Genomic DNA, 21,674 nt, shown 5'->3' with positions numbered 1-21,674 from the left:
AATTGATCATAACGGGGAACAGCGCAAAAATAAATGAAAGACACTGAGAGAAATATGAGGTGACCTGTTATCAGTCATATTCTGACAGTCTGTCAGCACAGGACTAGGGCACTAAGGAGCTTTACGCCAAGCTGCAGCACATTGGGAGCTTAACTATATGTCAGCGAGAATAAATAAACCTGTGTTTGTATTTTCTATGCAGCCCCCCTTTCTTATAGCACCACCACCACGGTTGCTGGTCCCCCCGCCCCACCCCATTTACAACCACGCTGTTGCTTTGAAGCACAGTCAGCTCCCAGAGAGATATCAGTGCGGAATATTAAATGAGCGAACACCATCACTCATTAAAAAGGGAAACATTTCATGAAACAAACCCCCTTTTGTATCAAGTGCTAACCAAGCCGACTCTCAGCACGCACCGTTCTCAAAGGCAAAGCGAGGAAACAGGAGAGAGAGAAAAGGGGAGAATAAAGATAGAGGGCGGTACACCCAAGTTTGCAGAAAGTAAAAAGAGAAAAATGTAAAGTTCTGGCAGGAGATCAACTCTGAGCCTCGCGAAAGCTTCTGCTGTGTGTCACAATGACGGAAATTCCTCACTATTTTACGAACCTATAAAGACTAGAAACACTGCTAAATATTAGAAATCCTCTATATTTTCATTTGAATGTGCTCTGCAAGCCAATATTCCATTTCAGCCTGACCCCTGGAGGTATTTATCAGCGGATGGCATATGCAGTGGGTGAGCTGGAAGGCTTGTAATGGGATTGACAGATATGGTTTTTCAAGGCAGTTTTTAGTCAGACGTTGGAGGCAGCTTGTGCAGACATTCACTGTGTTAAAAGTTGACCTGTCTGAGGTCAAGATTTTCATCCCAATTTGCTTTCAGCGGGATGGAAAACCCATCTATTCAGCCGCAAGTGTTTCAAAAACACAAGACATCTCTAACGACACAAAAAAAGTTTTTTTTTCCCGCCACTATATTTAGCGCTGTGATGTCAACTCCAACCCCAGCCCCAAACCACAACCCCAAATATAGAATTTTTTTTTGTTATTAATTTTTCTGTGAGAACAAATAAAAAAGAAATCCATATTTTGATAGAATAGGGTCAGGCTTACTGTTCATCGCTGATGGTGACTTTAACCTTACAAGTTAAGGTAGGAAACTGTCACTGTGGCAACTGGAAAATGTACAAAATACCCCACATTACACTTAAGATAAATAGAGAAATACAATTTTAGTATTTATTAGTGACATTAACTGGGGCGATTGTGGCTCAAGAGTTGGGAGTTCGCCTTGTAATTGGAAGGTTGCCGGTTTGAGCCCCGGCTTGGACAGTCTCAGTCGTTGTGTCCTTGGGCAAGACACTTCACCCGTTGCCTACTGGTGGTGGTCAGAGGGCCCGGTGGCGCCAGTGTCCGGCAGCCTCGCCTCTGTCAGTGCGCCCCATGGTGGCTGTGGCTACAATGTAGCTTGCCATCACCAGTGTGTGAATGTCTGTGTGAATGGGTAGAAAAAAAAAGAGCACGGTGGCACGGTGGTTAGCACTGTTGCCGCACAGCAAGAAGGTCCTGAGTTCAATTCCACCATCAGGCCGGGCTCTTTCTGTGTGGAGTTTGCATGTTCTCCCCGTGTTTGCGTCGGTTCTCTCCGGGTACTCCGGCTTCCTCCCACCGTCCAAAGACATGCAGCTTGTGGGGATAGGTTAATTGATTAATCCAAATTGTCACTAGGTGTGAATGGTTGTCTGTCCCTATGTGTTAGCCCTGTGACAGACTGGCGACCTGTCCAGGGTGTACCCCGCCTTTCGCCCTATGACAGCTGGGATAGGCTCCAGCGCCCCCCGCGACCCTGAAAAGGATAAGCGGAAGCGAATGGATGGATGGATAGTGACATTATTAAGTTGAGGCAAAAAAAAAAAAACAACATCATCAGAACGCCACCGTTTCCAGGGAAGAACTTGTAGCTAATATTTAATTTATAGCCTCCACTTGTCTAATGTGTCAGCCAACTGATATGTCGGTTTGACCCAAGACAGTAAGAGGCAGAGCTGCAGGCCAGCTCTTGTCAACAGAGCGCACAAGTCAGCACAAAATTCAACTGAGTGGAACAGCAGAAGACATGGCAACAGTATCAACTACTCCATCAACTTTTAAAACGAGTCCAGCTGGTGTAATTCACAAAGCAGGCTTGTGAGTAAAATACAAAAGTGTCTGGCTTACAGAGCTGGACAATATGAGCTCACAGCCAATGAAACAAAACCTAAAAGCTGATCAAGTCAAGTGGGTAACAGAACAGACTGTGTGCACTGTGACACTGTCTGTGCGTCCACCTGTAGCACTCTAATCATGTGTAAATTTGGGAACCTCTAAGCATCAGTTTTCCGCTTTTTTCTTCAAACTCAGCAGGTTGTTCACTGACTGGTTTCCAGTAGTACTCTGCACCCTAATGGAGGCACACCACCAGCCCAGCTGCCTGTTGTAAATTGACTTTTTCAGGCAGTCACACTGGGGGGGCTGGGAGCTGTGCTGATCAGATCTGCTTTATTTACAAGTATACGGCCTTAGTAAAAAGATCAGGAATTATCCACACTCTCAATCCCTGATCAGCCCATGACTAAATGCTCTAGTTGTAAACCCAGTTGCAATGAGCAATGAATGGTACTTCCATATGGCATCTTCTTTAAAACCAATGAAGCAGAAAATACAAGAAAGGAAAAAGAAAAAAAAACAAAACAGACCCGTTAAAAGGCTGCACTCCCTTCACAACAACTTTGAAAAACAGAAATGGATGCAGATCCTGTAGAGAAATAAATACAATTTTCTTTAAAAAAAAAAAAAAAATGACAGATTACAGGTAGTAACTATAGTAACGGAGCACTAAAGGGAAAAAACGGTTCAGAGAAACTCTACAAGCTATTGGCAAGCCAAGACGGTGTCTCATGAAAACAGCACAGACTGTCAGAATCCTTCCAGCATGTGAGATTATTTACTTTTTCGTCTGTGAAGATTTACATCTAGTCAGCAACCATAATAAGCCTATCCTAAGATGCTGCAACAGCAATCTGACAAAGAGTAAAGAAAACATGGAACAAGTATAGTTAGTCAATTCTCATTCTCAAGATCAGAACTGGAGTTTAACCATTTAATCCCTTGACAAGGTTCGGCTAAACAGAAAGAAAACGACTGAACAGATTAATGCCAAATCAGAAAAGCTGAGGGCTAGATTTGATCCCTTTTATTGATTTCCCTTTCCTTCACTTTGCTGATACTGCGATCCGACTTGAAACAGAGAAGCATTTCAATGATTTAAAGCATAAAATTGCAGCTGCAGCTTGCTGATAAATGTGTTTTCCATCCTGTTTCTATATGGTGACTGTCTGGTGTTAAGACAGCAAAGGATGCAGAGAGGACACCTGACAGACACTATACACCAAAATAAAGACCAAATAAAACATTATATATGATACTGAACTGCATGTTCTTACAAAACAGGCTATCTGGTAACTTTAAACTGCTGTTGTCTGGGACAAACGCTACTTGTGATATTTGAATAAACGTCTCCTAAAATAGCTTCATTCAGTGACTGGAGCGCAGCTCCAAACTATTTCTTTATCAGAGAAACATGCAAAAGACTGTAACGTCCTAACTTGGGGCCCTGAAACATAACTACAATCCTATATGTACACTATTAACTCCAAACAATTGGAAAGATGAACTTAATTTAACATTCATTCAGTCTTTAATAGTATTTGTGCAGTCATCCGCATGCAAGGAACACTCTATTTTGCCATAACCTTTCCATTATTTAGGTTCAGTGCTTATCATCATGTTTTATTCATCAGTTTTGCGACACGCAGACTCTATGTGAAGACCACAGGGGCTGGAAATGTGCATCATGAACTAACAAAGAAAAGAGAAAATGTGCCTCTTGTCCTCGGCAGAGGTGTATAGAGCAATACTTTGAAAAAACAAAGAAATATCACTTGTTTGAGAGTACCTCCTGAAATTAATGAAGGGCCATTCAATTTCCATAATGACAGCAGACACACAAAAAGAATCTACCCTTTACAGGGACATTTCATGCAGTGATTTGAGAAGGATTTGCTAAGGAGATGACAGCACAACCCCAATGAGCTAAACACAGTGAGATGAAGTTTGAGTGGCCAAGTGCCTCCATTAGTTCTTCTGGCAAAAGCAAAGCTTAATCTCCTGTCAGCTCCCCTCAAGCTACTCTCCCAGGACTCAGAGTGCTCTCACCCATCCATCACCTCAGCGGGGACCAACGGGAGACTCCCCAAAGGAGCGAGGATCAAAGCAATTTGCATCCACACCGAAACCATCAAGGCCCAACAATCCCACAGTGACACTCTCCATTTCATTATATCACAACTGTCACCCAAATGAAATGCAAAATGTCATGGAGCGGCGGCAATTACAGTTTTCTTCAAAAGAGCATTTTAACTTAGTTAAAAGCTAAAATGCTAATTACAATGTTCCAAAGGCTAGCCTGTATACCTACCTCCCATGTCATAAAAAACGAATTATCCGCATTGGCTGTTTCAACACTCAACATCAAGCAAAGACTTCAAATCCGTTTATGAATTTGCCCGAAATGTTCCCTCGACCCCCTGACTCCCCAATCAATCAATCAATCAATCCAACTGAAGTGCATGACATTTCCAAACAAAAGTAGATTTTCAGTGTACTTCAAATGAGTCAAATACAAGCTGCTGCAGCAGCACAGCACATTGCCGTTCGTCACAAGTCAAAATGAAGTCTTGTGTGTTAGGCTTTGATGATGAGCTTGCACATAGAAACCAGGTAGTTAGCTGCTCGACTAATCTGTGATGGATGAAACAAGAAAGCCGTATATCAAGAAAAAGAAAAAAAAAAGAGCAACATTGAGACTTATTCACATGTCTCATGGGACATTATGTGAGAATCTAATCAACAACTAAGCACAGTTAAAGGTCACGGACACAAGACGATGCAGCTGTGTAGTGCCATCACAAGAGTAGCTTATGACTGAACACTGTAGACAAACACGGAGAAGAGAGCTGAACAACAGGGGTCTGCAGCAGAATGATTTTAGCTTTCATGCTGCCAAGTTATTACAAAGATTATAATTCACAGCCACATAATTTCCAATCCTGAATAATAGCACATTCAAACTTGACACTCGTCCACCATTCATAGTTCATTTCCCAAACGTTAAATCCAACTAAGATGAGGAATTAGAGCTCGGAAATCCCCTTATCCCACCACTCAGAGTGATATCTATATGGGTTCCTACTGCACCGGGGCCAAAAGAATGGAGCCAAGCCATAAACAACCACCTGGTTGCTAACTGCATTCACACTCAATTAAATATCAGTCTGGAATACAGGAGAGACTGAGTGCTAATATACAAACACAGGAACAGAGCTGCTGTTATTATGCGCAGATCCATTATTCTCAATCTTCCTTTTATTTGATAATCTATTTGGCGAGCGTCTCAGAATATTTCTGTGTTTATGAATTTGGCACTGCTGGGTTTTCCACAAATGGTTATTACCAAGCACAAATGGTTTTCCCTCGTGGATAGCTGCAACATGGGTTGCTGTGACTTGCATTTGTTAGGGCCTTTCCCACTTGTTTGTGCTTTAGTAATGAGGAAAGAGTCTGGAACATGTTGTATATCAATTAGACCATCAAAGCTAGTGGGCATTTATGGCAACGCCCTTTAACCTCAGGGTGAAGGAGCAAATCTTTGTTTTTGTCAAAAGAAATGGGTCCAAACAGATGCTGAAACACGAACTTTCAAAGCTGTTCTCTTCATGAAGATGTCGAAACACATTAATAATGTATTCACTTTGGTTTTAAATCAATTACAGCAATAAAAAAAGAGATAGGAGCAAAGCATTTTCATACATTTCTGATTACGCTTAGAAAACGTTTCTTGCTTTGCTCAAATAAGACATTTCCAGGATGCTTTAGGTGCACTTTTCGAGACATTTTTCCACTCCCTCCATTGAACAGCTTCAAAAGATTTCTACCGTGAATCCCAAGGGAACCAGTTAATCCTGATCTTCTCCACAAGCAAAGGGATCATCTCAATATAAATCAGACAGGGCTTTTGATCAAAGTATTCAATCAGTCTTAAATGCATGGAGCCACACGGAGCCTCACTGCGAACAAGGTCAACATCTTGGTTGTTCTCAAGCTCAAAGGAGTTGAAGAAAACAGGATGTGCCAGAATATTTCTCTAGTAAAGACTTATTAAGAGCTATTAGGCTCAAAGGGGATCACCAAAGTAAGAGCTCCAACATATTACATCGAGTAAACACCTACAACCTGAAGAATGAGGGTATTAGTGCCCATCGAAACTCTGGTGTGACCTTTTTTAGACCACACTTGACTTTCTTCCATTGTTTACTTAAATTGGGGGCCCCTTACAGAGTTTATCAGTCTAGGATGTAAACAGTTTGGTAAATCTTCAGCTAGGCCTTAAAGCCCTCTCTGCATAACTAACCAAAAACATGAACACACATGCACAAATATGCGTTCCAACTAAAAGATTGTTAATAATGACACACCTTAAAAATGAGTCAAATACAGTTCTTAGGTATTTGCTTAATGATCAGCCCCACTTTGGGGAAGCTTTAATGCCAGGGTGATCAATGTCAGAGTATTGCTTCAATTATTCACATATTAATTCGCTCAGCACCACCACCCACTCCAAAACACAAACTCCCAGAAGAATTGGTTTCAGTGTGACAGAGAGTTAAACGTCACCATGAGTCATTCGTCTGAAAATATGATTATTCGACAAGGAAACTACAAAACAAAGCCCCCAATGTGTCATTCGGAGATTAAAATGTGGGAATTAAAATCTATCCTAATTATATTTAATTATTGTAAGTACTAATTATTTACTATTTTAATAAATCAACTAACAGGCAGGCGCAGAGGATAATATGTTTCAATTATCATTCCAGTGCACTCTGTGTCTCTGCACTCTGCCATTACGATGAAATATTGGAAAAACTTAAAGGGCTGCTGGCCTACATGGCTCGCATGTATCGCCATCTGCCTGCTGCCGGGGTAAGTTCATTTTTTGGCAACTAAATAAGTATTCTGCAGCCGTTTTGGATTCAAAGGCAGACACCACTTTCCATTTTTTTTCCTCACTCCTGTCGCACATTTTGTTGCAAAACATAAGCCATGCAGTCTTATCAATCCACACATTCGTGCATTTGTCTAATCAAGTCTGTCATTACGGGAACATCATGCATCTCTCTCACGCGTACACACACACACAGAAAGCAGGGAGCTAATGATAAAATAAGGCAGACGATTCACTGCTGAAGTCTATTTCTACGGCTTACCTTGAATGTTCAGCGCCAACAGGAGCGCCCATATCCCCACATACACCGCCATGGCACCTCAACTATCCGGATCTGGTCTGATAACCTGAGAGTAGATGGATAGTGCTCACTCGACACAACACAGACCCCGCATGCAACTTCTGGAAATCCCACTTCGGTCCAAACTAGTCTACCTCCCTTACACAGCAGTAGGAGACTTTCGCAAAACTAGAGGATTGGTGGTGCGCTTCTCCGTGCCAAAGCATCAATTTCTCGTCTGCGGCGATTCCCTGTCTGCCAGAGAGAGTTTGCACTAAGGAGAACCTGGCTTGGTCCCCAAAGCAAGATCCAAGCAGCTGTAGAATTGCTGTTTAGGCGTAGAAGTGCTTTACAAAATAGCAGGCAAGAACAGAAAGGAGCGCTGGGTTCTTATCAAAGAAGCTCTTCCAGTTTAACCATATAGCCTTTGTTGCTCCATCCACCGCAGCGCCTGCTGAACTCTCTCTCTCCCCCCCCTCCAGTATTGTGGAACTGAGGTAAAGTGGGCGGGAGGTCCTCGATCGATGCTCTACTGGGAAGTTTCCAACACTTAAGAGTTCCTCCGAGGCAATGTTGTTTCTCTTTCCACTTCCTTTGCAAAACTAGCACAACACCTTGCAGATTAGTGGGAATGGTCCCTGTTTTAGTTCCGTATGTCCCGGTTCTCCCGGTGTGCAGCCACGGCCAGCTTTCAGAAATCAGCACACCAGGCCGGCGAAGTTGTTGCAACTCCAGAAATGGTGGGATGCGCCCCCTTTTCTGGTTCTTTTTTGGATGAAATACAGTGTGGCTTTATCCTGCTGCGCGTACCGCCCCGCTGATCTGCCACCACAGTATGTTGCTGACTATCGCTGACGCTTTGGGAGAGAGATCGGGATCGGATGACGTTGTGCAAGGGAGGAGCTTGGATTGTCCTGCAAAAAGCATCGCCTGGCATACTGCAGCAGGCAAGTAGCTCCTACTCGGGGTGCTCTCAACTTTTTTTGCATGCCATGTGGTCTCATATATGGCACGATTGGAGCAGGCGTTAAAAATGTTCGCAGAGGAGTAAAAAATACAACTGCTGGAGGATAGATCTGTCGAAAAGACTGAGTGGGGATGTGGGAAGACAATGGCACAACCCGTATAAGTATACAAAAGTGGAATAATCCAGTGCACGCACTACTCACATATTGGAATCCCCTTAGGGCCAACGGAGCCACTGAAACTATTGACACTTGGCGAGGCGTCTGACAGGAAAAGAGAAATGAGAATCAAAATAAAAACTTTCAGTGAATACATGGCCTACATATTAAAACTATTTCTTAGCTCATAGTATCGAGGGAGCCAGAGAATTCAGTCAGTGAAATTAACAGCCAAATGAATCCTATTTCTGTCTTTGTTATTGTCTGTTTTGCGTGGTCTAGCAGACGGAAACAATCCAGTATCAAAATCAAATTTGATTTATTTCCAGTGGCCAAAGGTGAAGCACATATTTTGAGGCTCATCTCATAAGGCAAAGCCCAATAAGACTTACCCGTCAATTATTACACTTTCAACTTCAAATTAATTAGATAATTGACAACGTATATTATTTTTACAAGTGGGGAATACCCATGAATCTCCTCAGTGACGCCTACAGAAACCCCAGACCTCAAGTAAACCACAATTTTAAAAAAATAAGCTGGGGCAGTGAAAGCTGAATTATGATCCAAAGTTATCCATGCATACACTGCTAGTGAGGTAATGGCTCCTAAATTAAAAACAGAGGAAGTGACAGTGGAGGAATCTGATTTTACTGCAAAAAGTGACTCACCATGACTCTGTGTGTCTGGTGGGGTGGGGGTAGAGAGCTAGTTTATATCATGAAGCAACTGTGAGAGCTGACTAACCACACTCAGTAAACCTTTTCCCTTCCGTCTTCCATACTTTCTCATCCTACTCTCAGGAGCAACCAAACAGGAAGGTACTGGCTGTAAATGATTTTGGGGATGAATGTGATAACACTTCCCTCTTGTGGACAGAAGGTCTTTAGATAATTACAACAGATCAGGAGTAACATGGTTAGAATTGCAGATTCGACTGTGTTGTTTGAAGGGTGCTGGTTTGCATGTGGTCCAAATCCTGTCTTTGATCGTGATCTAAGATCAGCTCCACAGAATAATCTGCAGAACAGCAAGAGAAATTGTCTGGCACGACGAAAGAATACCGAGCCAACTGCTTATTAGGGTCAGAGTGGTGGCGACATTATTCATTCTGTATAAAATGGAAAACTACAAACAACAAAAACTATTCTCTCTAGGTGTACAGTGTGCAGTTTATATACATGCCTGCAGTTCTGTTAAATGTAATAAGAGTAAGACAAGGCATTTCCACAGGGAGCATGCAGATAAACTAAAAAGTTGACATTCTGTTTCGTCAAATAGAAAGAAAAACAAAAGACTCGCTGCTAAAAATTCTGCACACATTTCCTGTGGTAATGGTTTTTACAAAATGTAATCATGCCATCAGAATGTACTGTGTAGTTTGCAGCTAAAATGTTTCGCTGACTATTGATGAGGCACATACTGAAGGTGGAAATTCATGGGTATCACACGAGATAGCAGGAGTATTTTCCAGGGTTATGAATAAAACATGCAATATGAATTAACAATGTCAATTTAACATTACATTTTACCATTGGGAAGATAATCATTTAACTTAATATACCTTGAAAGGTCAGAGCAGCAGGAGAAGCCTGGAGGTATACTGTAGGAATTAGTCTAAATCTGATAGACCTGGAAAATCTGGATCTGGAAGGGAACATAAAATCCTTCCCTTCAAGGCCAGCTACCTTAACTTTGCCCTTGAGCAAGGCATTTCATTACTGCAGGTGGCTAAACTTGCCAGCTTGAGTGTTTGTAGCTGTGTGAGTCGAAACTCAGCTGTCAGAAAGCTTCCACACTTGGAACTTCCTACAAGAGATAACAGTTTAAAAAAAGCAACAAAAAAACCTCCGGATTTGCCCCTTGCCTTTGGTGCATTAACTCCGATGCCCCCTTCATCGAGCGGCCGAGGTGATTGATTTACAGGCAAGCTGATGAAATTTGATACGATTATTCTGAACTACTGCTTGTGTCAGAGCTCAAGGCGAGGTTTGAGCTGCTGTCGAGACTTAGGAACTGCCCTGCATAATAATTTATGTATGGAGCTGAATCAGAAAAAGTAGCGATGGCTAAAGTACTGAGTAGGTCCAACAAAGGTAACAAGGAAAAAGTTTCTCCACCAAATAAATGGTGATTTGTTTGACTACAGAGACAAAATAATTGACATTATCACAGAATTTTAAAATTGGACATATATTGAGAGGCAGTGATTAATTCAGCTGGACTTTCCGATAAAATTTTCAGATTTAAATTTCACAAGAGTATATAAATGGACAATAGTTCTTAAAACTTGCATGTAAACAATGTAGGTAGTTGGTCCTTTATAGGAGTGTGCATTCTGTGAATTTTGGGCTGATACCAACAGCCAGTGTGGCCACTAGAAGATGCTGATAGTGGCAGTTTTCAACCATAGATGTTAGTCAGTTCAATCGTAGTTGCCAATATGTCAGAGCAGTCAATACCAGTGTTCAGTATTGGTGCGTCCCTAAGGTTTTGTTTCTTTTATGTGTTTTTTCTCAGTATCTTTGTTATCCTTTTTCAATGTTTACCTTTATTTAAAAGTTTTTAGAAATGACTTAAAGACCCCAAAATTCGTATTCATAATGTTATGGATCAAAATTTGAGGTAAAAACATTCATTTAACTCATAACCACCCAATGATATTCAATTTGCCCCAATTTCAAATTTAAAACCATTGAAAAACAAATCATTCACTTACATTGTGCCACAGATCAGTACACTATACACAGGGTGTGTTGCATTTATTTAATGCTTCAATCCCAAATACTGTCAGCACCTCAGGAAGTGATGCAAACACTGATTTATACAGCAAGACATGTGCCGTATTCGTGACCTAATGTAGGCTGTCACAAACTTGCAATTGTGAGCACAAAAAAATATGGCAGCGCATTGGCAATGTGCTGATGAGCAAAACAGAATCCAGGTTTTCTGCACTCCGTAATAGCATGAAATCTGCATTGGGTCCGACCCAAGTCAGCTTCCCTGGAGAGCAGACAAGTCTTTTGATCCAATGCTGTTAGTTTGCCTGGCCTGAAAAACCATCTGATGGAGACATTTTTGCCTAGAAGCAGTCTGAACAAAGGCAAATCTACAGTGCTGCTTTAACATGTGGAAAACTTACATTATATTGTCAAGTAGGATCCGCATGCAGCCACACAGGCAGGTATTCAGGCTGAATACAGCATACTAACATCTGGAAATAAAAAATGCACCTGCTAGGTATCTGTTAACTGATTTCCTTCAAGATTTAACACTGTTCAATTATATAAAAAAGAAGATTATTGATGCATTGCATGATAAAATACTTGAGGGGATAATGACTTCAAATCGACATTCTCTAAGCAGAGATGTCCAGGAGGGTATGTTGATAGACAGGTCATAGTGATTATAAATCATTTGTATGTATGTGTATAAGGAAAAAAAGGCAACTTCCAGAAATCTGTGCTACAATTAGAAAGAAAATACACATAGAACAACTCACTAGTTGAACTTACTTAAAATATAATTCATACATGACCATAATAGAAAGTTTATATTCATGTGCTCTAAAAATATCACACACCAACACAACATGAAAAAAACATAAGAGGAGAAAAGCTAGCAATGGACATTTGAGGCAGCTTATATGTTTTAGAAAAGGTGGGTCAATCTTATTATGTCTTTATTGACAATGCTTCATCTAGTTCTTCAAATATAAACCAGTGGGAGGAGAAAAAGCATTCTCTGGTATGACAAGCATGAAATCCAAAAATCACTGGGAAAAAAAAGCCTTGGAGACTTTGGTTCTCAGCTGAGAAGCCCAGAGAATATCAAACAAGTTTTCCGATATGAAATATGAAGTTAAAGCTGAGATATTTACTAATATGTTTTATGGAGGTCAAAGGAAATGGGACAAAATAAAATCCCAATAGAGAGAAAAGGGGGCATTACAAGATTTTTCAGAGGAATAGAAACTATAGCTCCTAATACCAACCAAAGTTTTCATTCCTATGAAAAATATGGTGAGTTTTCTTTATCAAGCTAAACTCAGTATTCTTCCATGAGGTTGTAAATGTGGCAAGCTTTACCAAAAAACAAACAAACAAAAAAAGACTATCCAAAGAAAACAACCAGCCTACAGCATTTCATATTGTGTGTGCCGAGCAGGTATTCAGCCTTTTATTTATGAATCGCGATGTCTTCCATTTACTAGACAAGAAAGGCTGCTGTAATTGTGCACGTGAATTTGCCAATGTGTCCACAGAAAATATAGACTTTGGATTATTCTTCCCTTCAGGGAACATTTAGGAAAATGCCAGCGTTTCCAGCTTAAAGAAGAAATCAATCTCGAACAAAGAAGGCAAATTCATATCCTCTCGCTCACCTAAGATGAGTGAATAGCTGGCAAATGGTAAATGGCAAAACAATGTATCCTGTCACAGACACAAAGTAGAGTGGAAATTATACTTTCAATTGGGTTTCCGAAGCAAACACTTGATTTTTAATACTAATATCCTACATATTACTTACTCTAAAACAATATTTATATATATATATTAAATGATTCTAACTTTAAACAACCACAATCCGGTCCACATTTGTCCCTTAACATTTCTTATTGTCTATATATTCTAATACTAAAAGCTATACTAATCCATTTACGGCTGACTTTTCTGTCTCTGAGCACTAGATGAAACTATGTAGAAGTGTTGTGGATTGCATTATCTTTGGGAATGTGGATCCAACAGCTACGTCTCAGCACGAAGGCGCTTTTGCAGTGGCAGCAGGATAAAATCTCTGCTCTGAGGATAATGAGATGGATCACATGCATGGCAGCACTTGCTAAGTTACATGGCTTTAACTATCTATCAGCACACTCATTTTCAAGCCACTTCTGCCTCCTATAGCTTAGATAGGATGTTTCCACTTTGACTGTCTGCCTTGTTAAAATGTGGCTCTTTCTGCACTTATACACAAGCGACCTGACTTCCTCCGACATGAAAACTAAATTATCATACTAAGGGTGCTATCAAGCGTCCCTAAATCACTTGTGGTTCCATAATCACGGCACCTTCCTGATGGCAATAAGCCACATTTATTTCCCTCATCAGTGCTAAAAATAGGCGAGGTTTAGCATAACTGTTTCATCTAAAGCTGTGGAAGGCAGGTTACTGTCAATGATGTCCATGTGCACCAGACAGGGATGATTTGCTTTCAATCCAATCATTGCAAATTGTAAATAGAAACTGCCTCATTTGCTAATGGTCGAGCATTCATTTTGATATCCCCTGGTTCTGTATGACAACCTTTTCATGCCAAAAGCTTTTCAATTTTTTGAATTTTGAAGAATACCCACTTCCCTGAATTGATTGCTGAGTGGAGAACGAATTGAATCCAGCCTTTGTGGCAGCATTTAAAGCCGCGGTTTAGCACATGTGCTTTACAAATTTGCAGAAAATGCTCCAGGCCTGTCCTGTCTGATAAAAAGACCTAATATAATTGACATCCTTCTTGCTTCTATACAACAAGGATTTGCTGTGTTGGGAAAGAAAAAACAGCCCCTGTTGTGCTTTAAAATTCCGTGTAGAAAATGGTCTCCATTAGACGCAGTATACCACAGAAATATTTAAAGACAATTTAAAACCAGTTACACCCACAAACTACTCTTCTAGACCCATTATCTAGAGAGCAAAGGAATCAAAGTCAAAAAGTGATGTGAAAAACTTTCACAGTGTTGTCAAAGTACAGGCTACATCAGCAATTTTACAAAGTGATAATGGAAAGAGAATCTCTTTCTCTGAGACTCTGAGGAGGACACCTGAAGGTGACACAGCTGCTCTGTCACCATGCAACTATCACAGTCTCAATCCTCCAGTCGAGATGCTTGATGAATCAGCGTTAAGTTAACTAAATTTCTTGTTTATGTAATTATATTGTCTATCATCTGCTGTGCCACCTATACTGGGATCATTAAATTAGGCCCCTTGTTGAGTGAATGTTTCCAGAGCATTGGACCTCCAAAACATAATTCTTAAATAACAAATATCAGCTAGTTTGCTTTGCTGTTATATCTTTGACAGGATACCGTTTTTCACTGAAAGCATCCACACACACATACTTGGGCATAGACTTAATAAACCTATAAAAAAACAGACAAAATTGGGCAATGAGAGAGAAAGAACTGGATTTATAAGAAATATTGTTTTCACTGGACTATGTAAATTAAAGCAGAGTAAATGTACACAAACCTAGATAGGACATTTTGAATGCTGACTGCATCGAGCTCAGGATATTCCCGACTATTGCCTGAGGCGGGTGATTTCATTTTATTTCAAAGGAATGCATCATTAAAAGTGTTTGCAGAGAGACATATGCTTTATGCTGGTGCCTATTAACTTCTATTTATATTTCATGATTTATTTACCAGGAGCTGATTAGCATAAATTTATCAGGGAGAAATGACACAAAAGACTACTTTTGGTTTTCCACTAATGTAAAACAATACCAGCCTAAATAAACTGACACTTCAAAATATAAGAAGTGTATGAAAATGATCTTTTAAGCCCGTCACCATATAGGTAGGGATCATGAAACAGATACCACAGAGGTAAGAATGGTGTACAATGAATGTTCTATTCTTTTTGTTGTTTTTCAGAACTTTAACACCACGCCGTAGAAATGTAGCCTCAAGCTGTCTTGCAGCATACTCTTGAGCAAAAGTGATAGAACTTTACTTGAATTATAAATGATCTATCTTCGACACAAAAGCATACCTTAATGTAAAATCAACATATTATAGCTTTAAAACCGCAAATGCGTTATCACCATGCGTTCACCTTGTGCATATGTTACAACAGACGAACTCGCTGCGAGCAAGGTTTCTATATGTAAAACTACAAAATTATATGTGCATTTTAATGATTATTATTTTCATTTTTCTATATGGTCGTTTCTGCATTTCAAACAGTATCAACGTGTTTGGTGTTTGTCGTACAGATATAGGATTTTAAGCAATGCATTTTCATACCAGGGCATCTCATAATGCCATTCTGTCAGTTGCTCATAAAGTGTCTTTTGGCTTGAGTGCTTCGATCCATTAGCTACAGTAATATTAGACATTGAGAGATAATGGTCCTTTTTTAAAGTGTGATGAAATCCACAAATCCACACGAGGAGGTTGGAGGGGTGCCAGTGGAGTAAATCAAGGAAGTCACAGTTTGTGTCCATTTGGGAGCTTTTTATTTTATTTTATCTTTGTTCTACTTTCACTTGCTGCTTTGTTATGTTTAAACACTAAAAACTGCTTGATTACATTTTGGAAAAGATTTCAGTTTTGGTTAGTTTTGGTCCAAAACATTAAGACTGCTGTTTGGAAAAATGCCACTTGCCTAGTGCCTTTAAACATGATTCCAAGAGGTGAGAAGTGGATGAATGGAATGAGAGAATAGAATTTCAATAATCAGATATTTTACATTAATAACAATCTGTTGTTTTGTGCGTGTAGTGCTTTTTAAATCCAGTGTTACAGAATACAAAAACACAGAATACACATAATCCACTACAATAAAATCATAGGCACAGCAAATAAAGCTTAAAAGATTAAAATTAAGATGAAACTCTAATGATAAGTGATAAATAGCATATCAATTTAAGATAGAGCAAAGCTAGACTATCCACCTCAAGTCCAATTCAAAAATGTCCAAGTCTAAAGGTTATAATAAAAGTTAGAAGAAGAGTCTTAAGGTAGCATGCATGTCCTCGTATATCTGCATGGCATCAAGCCACAGTCTAATCTCTCTCTTTTGTTTGTCTCGTTTTACAATAATAACATCATCAGGTTGGGCGAAGGTAAGGTAAAGGCATGATCTGACTTTTTAGAGGCTGTCATCTTGTAATTCATACACATAATAAGGAAGATAGACAATATCTGCACTCCATAAATACTCTTTAATGCTTTTAACAGCATGGCAGCAGACAGAAACTAATTTCACTCCTTGTGTTCTTGCAGATTTCAATGTAATTTTCTGCACCGGCATCAATATTAACAATTACAAAAGCCATCAGATGTGCACCCAAATTCAATCAATAGCTCTTATGTTTAGCTTTCAGGAAATGATCTGCATGCAAGAGATATATTTTATTTTGCCATTTCAGTGGGATTATGATCTCGTGTTAGGGGTTGGAAAGTCAACATATAACAAGGAGAGCAAAAAGTTAGTTTGTGCTCATCTAGCCAAAACTTTTAAATTAAAAAACAACAACAACATACTTGTAAAAATTATCATGTGCTGCATAAAACATTTTAGCAGATATTCATTATGCCAACATACACAGTGCGTACTCCAAACACAACCACTCACTTCTGTATTAAAACATGTTTGTAATACAATGAAGTGAATGAATGAAGTGCTATTTCACTCTTTGAAAAATGTAAAAATATTGCAACTTATACTTGTAAATGCTACTGTGCAGAGTGTGTGGAGTTGAAGTGCTAAGTAAGATGGAGAAAAAAAGAGTAAAGTGCTGCAAGGAAAGTATTATATCTGGAGATCTTTAATTTCAGTCTTGTGCTTCAAAGGCCTGCTCTGAGAAAATGAGAGAGTCTGTGAGTGACCAGTAGGCTATCAGCAAATGGGTGGGCAGTGACACAGGGCTCATCATTGGTGCTATTCTGGAGGTGCACACAGGACAAAATTACTCTGTCTGTCTGAATAAATTCTAGCTGTAGGCAACAGGAGTTAAATAATATATTTTATTACAGCTGAACCATCAGAAAGTCATGGAACTTATATAATTATAATTTATAAAATGTAATAAAAACCACCAAAGGTAACACATTTATCTATTTATTTTATAAAAGATAAGGAAAAGCACATTTTATTTAAGAGAAGGGGGGAGAAGGCTGTTTATACCTCATAAAGTGCATCTTGTTTATTTTCATATTATCACAGAGGGGGCAAGAAATCAGCTCAAGATCAATCCCGTTTAATGCTTATGTGAGAGAAACATCTGGTTTTCAATTAGATATTTAGCAAGCCCCGCAATAGGGAGTTACCTCAAAGTAGCTGTAATGTCACTGGGCCTGCAATAATGATGTGGCTAATGAGCCTATCGAACAACACGTGGATGGAGAGCTGAGCCTGCTGCAGTATCTTAAGATAACTCTGCACAGTCTGTTTCTCCTGATAAGGTGCAATCTGATTCAAAGAGATCAAGCATGCTGCAGGAATATAAGTCATCTAACAGAAAATAAACCCCAGTCAACAGCCCCAGATTAATAAATCCACCTCCCCCAATCACAAAAACATCATCCTGTCATGTTGGTCTCATATTCCTGTTTGAAACCTCAACAGTTCAGGAGCCTATCTCTGCTGCCTTGTGCCTGCATGAGTTTGAATAATACCCTCTGAGCATGCCAGGGGGTTATCAGCATTCACCTCCTGGTAACAACCTGTCTTATAAAGTTGTTGTGTAAAAAAACAGTTTGTTTGGGGGTTTTTTTTCAGTCAACGTAGCAACATTTGAGAATACAAAGATAACTGAAATAAAAAAAATTGGATCTGCTGTAGCTGATAACACTTCAGGATGTGGAAATTGATTATAGCCTGTTTTCCTCTGCATTTGGATTTTGCTGATTTAACTAAAATCTACGGGAAAATACTGTAGAAACGGATGGATTTTGACCCGATAACATCCTGTATCTGTGATAGTCAAGTAGCTCAGTTCAAGGGCCTCTTTTGGGACAGAATAGGAACTGAAGGCCAGCTGACAAAGTAGTATCACAACAAGGCTTTAAAACGTATTCTATAGTTGTTGTTGTTTTTTTATTTTGCCATTTGCCGGAAGAAACTCAATTTCTATGATCAACACAGGACTGCAGCAGAACAAGTAGAATGGTGATGTTTTCACTGACTGATGCTACACTGCATCTCTCTTCAGGCATGTGTTTGACACAGGAGAAGTGAGTGTCCCTCAGGCTTGAAACATCAGGAGCGTAAAATGTGACAGTTTTCACATTAGCCTGATATTATGGCCTGATAATAGCCTATCATAGACATGTGTTGTCTTTTATGCACTGATATGATATGCACTTGTTTTAAAAGCCCAAAATGGAGAAAAGAGTATAATGCAAAGGAAAAAAATAAACGGTATGAGGATCAGCAGCAAAAAATTTGCAGGCTCTATTTAAAATGCTCATTTTTTCTCACTGCATCGATCTCGATTTGTCTGAAATAATCAGCTCTTGAGATAACAGCAAGATCCAAAAGAAATTTTGTTTGGCTTATAAATGAGCTTGCACATAATCAGAAATTTGTTTCAGTGATGAAATTCAAGTCTCAGCTCCTAGTATTTTATCTCGCTGTTTTTCTTGCTTTTCTCAAAGTGGACAGGATAATTTGTCTTATATTGATTTATTCTATGGCTCCTTATTTCTCCTAAAGGGGCGAGGAGGGTGTTCAGAGAAACAGGGAAGAATCCAGTAATCTCCTAATAAGAACATCATTTATTTCTGATGGGACAAAGAAAATGCCATTGTGAGCAGCAAAATTTTCCGCTGGGTACTAGGCTCACTCCACTCATCCCAATTTACAGTTGTTTTCCCCCCACAAGCATTCTTTTTTCTCTTGACTCTTTCTATAAGGTTGAAAGTTGCATGACCCATAGTTTCACAACAGCCACGTTTATGAGGACAATAAATAGATTCTCCCGTTAACTTATTTCTACATTAGTAAGTCCTCCTTCTGCTTTGCCCGACAGCAACCTATCCCACTGAGCTGCCCATCACTGGCGACTTGCTAACCACACAGGCGGTAATAGGTCTGCTGATTATCTTGATGTAGAGGTGAGTGGCTAAAACCTCTTTCCTGTTAGAGAAGGTGCCACTTCCTTTTTAAAACAGACTCTACTTCTCAGTAAAAACAACGTTTTAGACCCTGTATGATAAACGCAGGCATCCTGTCTGTGATAATTGATTGAATAATTTGCAATGCATCATGCTGTTTCCAACTTGTTGAACAGAAATGTGCATTTAATGCCTGGTACTGGCATAAAGGGAAATTGGACCATTTTTCTGTAAACACAGAGAACTGTGTTCCCTGATGGACGATGAACATTTTGTCCTAATGCTTGGATGAAATCTAAAAAATAACACTATTTTATCATTCTTGTAAAATGAGAAATATTGGAATTGATCTAAAATGATTTGAGAAAAAAAGAGAGAAATAGAAGAAAACATTTGTAAATGTAATTTCAGTGCATTTCAATTCAGGGCTTAAAGCAATGTATGAGGTAATACACTGCATATACATTACATAAATGCTTATAGTGTATACAAGGCAATAGTAATTGTGTAAGTGAAAAATACTGCATAACGTATAGCAAAGTCCTGTAAGTAAAATAAAACTGTGCTGATTAATGAAGCAGTAATTTTAGCTGCTTGTGTGTCTGCAGCAACAATCTGGGTACGACTATAGATCTTCTCAAAAATGGCAGGGTCTTTTATTTGGAAAAAGTAAGGCCCATGTAGAATACTACTAAAGATTTTATAAAGATGTCTAAAGGGAACAGTAGACACCATTTACCTCTAACGATAATAAAAAGTAAAGTGGGAGAGATTCTAGTTTGAGAAACAGACAACAGTCACCCTTAAATAATAGCTTCATTAAATGGTACATGTCAGCAATAAAGACATTGCTCCATGATGCTAGCACTTGTGCAAAGAAAAGACCTATGTCAAACTGACCAATAAAGGAAAAAACAACAAGATAAGCAGAAGAACAGAGTGTACAGAGGATGATCCAAAGAAAGTGACAGACAAATCTAGGATATTTTTGAAGTGTTTGGATAAAAATCTAAGAACATTTGTGAGTCACAGAACACCAAAAACATGCTGGAAGAGTGCTTGATGCCATCTTTCAAACAGGGCGGAGGAAATGTGATAGATACTTTGGCTGCAGTAAAGTGGGAGATTTATAAAGGATGAAAGAGATCTTGAACAAGGCTGTAACTTCTTTTTTTCTATGCCATCCCGTGGAAACCTTTTAAATGAAACATTTTCCTCTCATAATAGAGCAATAACAACAATTTAAGCTAGAAGAAGTGTTTGATTGCTTGATGAATATGGTTGTCATAGCAAACAGAAAGCTGAAATAGCTACAGGGGTCCTACAAGCCTGCCACACTCTGGTCTGAGGTTCTTTTTGATGATAAGCCGACCTGACAATATTTTTACTGTCCCCATAGAAAAAGGAAGAAGCCATCACACTGACTTGATCAAACAAGATCTCAAACATCATTTCACTGCTGGAGACAGGATGGCTTACATTTGAAAACAAAATCTGCTTCGTGACCTTTAAAACCACAAAGAGACTAAAACAGGTATGAGTAAAGTTAAAATTCCCATTATACGAACCAGCAGAAAATAATAAATGCTGATAGCTTGGAAAACAACAAATAAAACAAACGTAATTGCAAGATAGAAAAGTGCAGTTATTTTTGAAAATATGAGAGAATATATTTAAAACACGTCAGTGCTAATGTAGCAGTCTAACGATCAACATGTACAATTAAATGGGCATATTCTTAAAAAATATATCTATAAATAAATACAGCTGATTACAATTTTCATGTTTTATCCTAATTTCAATTATCAGCTTTAGTTGCTAGTGAAGCTTGAAATACCATCTTTTCCTGAACAATAATTCTAATGACAATTTATAACAATATTTAAGTAAATTGCAGCAATGTTTGTAAAAGCTTTGCAAAATGCTGTACATTTCACTGCAGCAATGCTTTGATGAGTACACACCATGTGCTTATGTGACATGCTATTTGAAGGAGAGGGAACCTGAGGAATCGAAGAAGGTGATGAGCTGCTGTCTGAGTTAAAGCCAGCTTTTGGATGTGTAGGCTATATTATCTATTTGGCCGCCAGAGCACAGGGCTGTGCTTGTGGTGTGATAACACACGACCCACACATAAAACAGGCTTAGTCTCCTAGAAAAGTTCTTTAATCAGCCTGATGCGCTTAGTGAGCAAAGACTGTGGGAATTGAAGTGAAGAAACTCAGGTCAGATAATGAGACTTACATCTGTAACATAGAGAATGTGATTTCCTTGAATCCAGCAGAGGAAGAAGAAAAGCTCATTATCCTTATCACTTGTCAG

General features: G+C 39.3%; 1 protein-coding gene across 6 annotated transcripts in view; it reads right to left on the bottom strand.

Moving 5' to 3' along the window:
* Positions 1-8,270, bottom strand: part of nectin1b (nectin cell adhesion molecule 1b) — a 157,365-nt gene extending 149,095 nt beyond the window's left edge. For 2 of the 6 annotated variants that reach the window (XM_005936811.3, XM_005936812.3), the window contains exon 1: positions 7,368-8,269. In XM_005936811.3, the coding sequence (XP_005936873.1) occupies positions 7,368-7,419 (52 nt within the window). In that variant the 5' untranslated portion in view covers positions 7,420-8,269. Of the gene's footprint in view, positions 1-7,367 lie in introns of all 6 variants that reach the window. The other 4 variants (XM_005936810.3, XM_005936813.3, XM_005936815.3 and 1 more) reach the window with 4 other exon arrangements.
* Positions 8,271-21,674: the final 13,404 nt, after the last annotated feature.

Source organism: Haplochromis burtoni, unplaced genomic scaffold (genome assembly GCF_018398535.1).
Source record: "Haplochromis burtoni strain Fernald_Lab_line unplaced genomic scaffold, NCSU_Asbu1 Contig_36, whole genome shotgun sequence".
Taxonomy (NCBI): domain Eukaryota; kingdom Metazoa; phylum Chordata; class Actinopteri; order Cichliformes; family Cichlidae; genus Haplochromis; species Haplochromis burtoni.
The sequence above is the reverse complement of the archived record's forward strand: the minus strand, read 5'-3'. Positions and strand labels throughout refer to the sequence as shown.